The 5,302-nt window shown below is 45.5% G+C and overlaps 1 protein-coding gene across 1 annotated transcript; it reads right to left on the bottom strand.

The window, feature by feature from the left end:
• Window positions 1-2,772: 2,772 nt before the first annotated feature.
• LOC136527819 (uncharacterized) lies at window positions 2,773-3,523 on the bottom strand. Its single transcript, XM_066520663.1, has one exon. It carries the CDS (start codon window positions 3,409-3,411, stop codon window positions 3,079-3,081), a length of 333 nt encoding a protein of 110 aa, XP_066376760.1. The 5' UTR covers window positions 3,412-3,523; the 3' UTR covers window positions 2,773-3,078.
• Between the last annotated feature and the right edge of the window lie 1,779 nt (window positions 3,524-5,302).

Raw genomic sequence — 5,302 nt, 5'->3', positions numbered from 1 at the left:
ACTGTTCCATCATCAGCATAGACAAGTGAAGCAATGACCTACAAGATGTACAAAGTTTGTAAGAACACTATGCAAACAAACAAATCAGTATGATTTGTTATGTGGCTGCTGGGATTGAGAGGGAAAGAGCAGCCCACATTAATTCTAAAATTAATTCTATCAAATTTGAAGTACTTTAGCTAATTGTGCTTAGTTAAAGTTGTTTCCATAGCACTGGAGTGAGCACTGAAGTTAGCTAATTTTGCACACAATGCTACTTACAATTTCACCACAAGATCATTACACAGCTAGGACATGAAGGTGATGTTCACAATGGCATAAGAGAATGACAGAACAAGATGAGAAGAGCTTGAAATTATTAGCCCCTTTTTCAGAACTGATACTATTAGCACTTGAGCATTAATTGGATCCCAGAGAGGACTCTTAAGACACCCATAATAATATGCTGTAAATCAGCGGCGATCCAGACTAAGAAAAAGGACAATATGTTTATTGAGTAGTATCTTCAGGCAGTAATAGTCTTCTTCCATCAGAGAATGAATGAGGCAGACGAATAAGCTGGATGGCAATGACTGAAAAAAACAGTGATCCACTGGTCAAACGAACTGAGCAATCAAATTTCCCATTTGTTAGCACGAGGCAAAATTCTATTTTTAAACCCATATTAGCAACACGTCAAGTTGAATTGGCTCATGTTAGCATAGCAGTCAAATTTGTTCCTATACAGTTCAATGTACCAGGGAAGCATGAATCTTGTCTCCAAACAAGAACAGAAATTGACCAATAAGTCCATTTGGTCTATTGACACCAAACAGCCGATTATCAAACACTAATACAACTTCTTGAAGAAAAAGTAAAATGTATCAGCAAAGCAATAGAAGAAGCTTGCCACTCATGTAACAGAAGAACCTATGCAATAAATGAAAGGATTGCCTATTTGTCTTTATTATTTATCACAACATCAAATAGAATTTAACAGTTGTTTACGTCCGCATTACTTGTCATAGGGCTAATCATAGTTGCAAATGATTAAAGATTTACAATTTTGTTGTCCTAGTTACTGCTACGATTGCAACAAGAAAGATGCAGCACGGCAAGAGTTTGATTAGTGGCAGTGGAAAAGGATTAAATTTCTGGAATTTGCGCCTCCTTAACGCATGAATGAATCCTGTTGGGAGGTTCCAAGCACCAAAAGCAGAATTATACCTCTCTTGCACTAAAAGAACCGTCATGTTCCCAAGAAATTGCCATCAAAATCAGCACATATCAATGAAAAAATTCTTCTTATTAGCGCATATCAATCAAAATGCACAAACAAATGAGTGGCATACCTCCATATGGTCGTTGATCGCAAAGCCTCAAACTCCAGCCAGGTGAGCACTTGGAAGGAGCATAATAGGGCTCATCAGGGATCCAATACATTAACATCATATACGACTCCTCTTCTTGGTGATACCAGAATCCTTCCTGCACGCACATAGCTGAAGTAAAATCATACAACGGCTACAGAGCAGCCTAGGTGGGGTGAAGTCAGGCGTACACGAGGCCGCCGGAGAGCGCCATGAGCAGGATGGTCGTGCGCTCCTCGCCGAGGCGCCGCTTCCGGCGCATCCGCTGCCGCTGCTTGAGCACCACCTCCTTGCCGAACCCCACCATACGAGGTCCACGGTCACCTCGTCTGCCTCGACGCCGCGGCGGCGGCGGCGGCGCCGTGGCCTTCTTCTTCCGATGCTGCTACTGCTGTGTTCGACTGCTCGTTGCCGTCGGCCTTGCTGGAGTCCAGGCCCATCACCTCCTGTGTCTTCTTCCGGAGGTCCACTGTCACCTCTCTCTCTCTCTCTCTCTCTCTCTCTCATCCTCACATCTCCAATTGGTGCATGCAAGAACATATTGCTTGAAATACATTCCTGAAGGGTGGTCTTCTTGTCAAAACAATCAAGTCAATCATTACCTATTATAGCTTCTCCTGCCTGCAATTGTTCAGTCTTTTGCATGTATTAAAAAGACACTAAGTTAACAACAAAGGAAAAGTTTTAGCAGAGAACTATCTATGAAACTTACCTGATCATCATTACAGATTGCGCTTATCAAGAACCTCTATAGACAAAATAATGATCATTTTTCCATCCGCTGGGATGGCAAGGATCTTGACAATTTTTTCTAGCAGTAGCTCTAGATAGTGCAACATACAACTTGCCCATGAGAGAAGACCGGCTCAGGCAAGTAAATACTGGCTGCTAGGGATAGTGTGCAGGTGCACATGTGCCTTCTATCTCAATCCTTTCAACAAGAAAATCCAATTACCAGTATGTTGCTTGTTGCCCATGTCATAATATCTGCATCGATGATTTCTCTAGAACACTGAATTATATGATAGTCTTGCTGAAACATTTGCACATCAACTAAAGAGAAAAGAAATATAACCCAACATACTGTAGAGTGTAACAAAGAGGCAGATGAAGATATGTAAAACAGCAGACACTGAACTCATTTTCTTTCACTGAATCTGAATCGATTATATGTTACATGGTGTGCAGACAATTTAACAGAGCTCAATTCCTGCCCTGTCAACACGAGCTGTCTCTGTGAAAACAATCGATAAAAAAACAAAGACGCCAACCAAAATGGGAGGATGCCTTGCTTGCAATTCGACAGCATCCACTTTGCAACCCCAAATTGGGGCAAGTTATGAGCTGCGGACCTGTACTAAACCAGAGAAGAAGGATCTTCCATCCTTTGCTAGTGTGAAATTCAACAAGTCACAATGATGTATGCGCTGCGTTCCATTGTTTTTATTACGTTTGATGGACTTACAGTCATAACCAAGATCAGGAAACCTAATAACAGCACATGTTCACTCTAGCTGCACGAGATGAAAAATCAAGGCATGCAAGCAAAAACCATCGAGGTGCTCTGAACACTCTGAATCGAGTACTGTCATGTCTGTCTGTTTATGCCAGAAGATAAAAGCATAACTCAATTTTAACACAGTCCTTGCACAGAACAAATCCAACGGCAGTCATGATCACATCCAGCTTTCCTGTTCACGGTCTCACCTCGCGGCTAGCGGCGGCGGGTTCAGAAATCGGAGCAGCGGCCGCCGCGCTCCCAGTCGCCGTACCTCGTGGGCTCGGGCCCCCGAGGGCCGCCGATCTCGCCGGTGGCCTTGTTCACGTAAACGCCGCCGTCGCCCTCATCCTCCTCCTTCCCCGCTTTGGTGTCGACGTCGGCGCCTTTGGCTTCCGCCGCTTCCTCTCCCTCCCCCTTCCCGGCGGCCTCCGGCGGCGGACCCGTGGAGGGGGCGGAGCTGGAGAGCGCGACGCGGAGGAGGAGGGACGCGGGAGGAGCCGGAGTCTGGGGCCCGTGGGAGAGAGCGGAGGCGAGGCGGCGGAGGCAGTAGTTGGCCGCCATGTCTTGGCTTGGCGTGGCTTCGCTCCTGCCGGTGCGGCGCGCGTTCTCTTCCCCGGCTCTCGCGACGACGCGAGGTCTCGTACTCTCCTGTAGTCAGTCGTGTGCGCCGCCGCGGTGCGAGCAGGCAATGTCAAATGTGACACGGCCTCTGTCTGGCCCAGGCCCAAGAGATGGGCTGTTCTGACCGGCCTATCACGAAGTACAGCTCGGGGCCCATGGGCGGGTGGATGAGCCATGCTGGGCTCAGGTAAGATAAAGGTCGATGAGGCCTGCGCCTGCTCCAGTTCAGAAGCGGTGGCGAACTTCCTGATCGCTCTGATGAGTACTGGGAGGCAGGAGATGATGAATGAGTACCTGGAGCTGGAAAAGCAGGAATTGAATCCGAAGATTTGTGAAAACCAGCCAGAATGAACTTGTTTTTATTTGATTTGGTTAATCTTTTATGTATGCATCTTGTGAAAGCCTGGCTATCTTTTATTTAATTTGGTCACAACCGAGACATTTTCGTTTGCTTGATGAAATAAACTTCCTTTATCTAAAAAAAAATCAGTGAGAAGCGGTGACTTCTCTCTCCTCGTTCATCCGGATCCGCTCCGGTGGAGCATTCTTTCGGTTCTCTCATTATCAATCTGCAGAGCTTGAACATATTTTCTGTGTTCAAGAACCTGATGCAAGAGGTTGGATTTTCTCATTGATAGATTCATTGAAGCACGATGAGCTCATTCGTGTGCTAGTCACGTATGTTATGGGCAATCTGGTATGCACACATTCAAATTTGTGAACTCACTAGCAGATGCCCTGCGTTGCTACGGGAGAGCCTTAATTTTTTCTACGCAAAACAGTATAAAAAAAAGAAACTACATGTAAATATATCTTTGAGATCTCACTGAAGTAGAATGTCAAACAGACATGACACCTGAAGTGCTAACCAGTTGATATTGTCCAACTCCAGTTTTGGCCTGTGCATAGTTCACAAATTATTGCGAGGTTGCTTTACACCCACCGCTCTGTACAAAAAAAAAAAAAAAAAAAAACTCGACCTGCGGGGGGATGAAGCCCCCGGGTTTTTCCCTTAAGAAGAAGATCTTCTCATACAGATCGAGAAAACCCCCGAACCCCCGCCCCCATCCTGACGTAGTGGTACCGTAACCCTGTGAGAACCGGGCCGGGGCCTAACTGCGCTTTGGCACATGGGGGCGGGCGATGGGATTTTTTTAACCTCAGCCTGAAATTCGCTTCCACGGAGAGTCGAACTCAGAACTTGAGGAGTGCCGCCGGGCCACCTAACCGCTTGGACTAGGCGCCCTTTGGCCACCCACCGCTCTGTACAGATTCGTGGATACCTTGGAATACCACGATATTTGAGGATAGAATTTAATTAGCACCAGGGGAAAAGTGTTCTGATTATCTCCTTCCCTAGCTATGCCATCTGACCCACCTTCCTCCATATATCCATTGCCTGAAATGAACCACAACAAAGGTAGGAAATCCAACGATAGAAATCCTGAAACATAAATCCTGCCCGCCACCACAAGCACCCACTCGAATAAACGTAACTTTTTGACAGAAGTGTCAATGTGGTCATGTAGTCATGCTTCACCAGCTGTGACACCATCGTCCTGTCTAACATTGTAGGCACCTGCATTGATCGATGATAAGTAAGGTCCCTTGCATCCTAATAACTGATACAAATATGTTAGTTGCACAGATAACAGGAACACAGAAGATGAAATTGAAACATGGTATAATATCAAATTTTCAGCTTCATTGATTTAGGATCCAGGATACTGAAACTCAATCAATTTGGCATATGAAAATGTTCCTTCACTTGCAAAAGGACTTATGTGTAAGGATAAGGTATAAAGTCAGCAAAACAAACTGAGCTTGGACT

This window comes from Miscanthus floridulus, chromosome 19 (genome assembly GCF_019320115.1).
Source record: "Miscanthus floridulus cultivar M001 chromosome 19, ASM1932011v1, whole genome shotgun sequence".
NCBI classification, from domain to species: Eukaryota; Viridiplantae; Streptophyta; class Magnoliopsida; order Poales; family Poaceae; genus Miscanthus; species Miscanthus floridulus.
The sequence above is the reverse complement of the archived record's forward strand: the minus strand, read 5'-3'. Positions and strand labels throughout refer to the sequence as shown.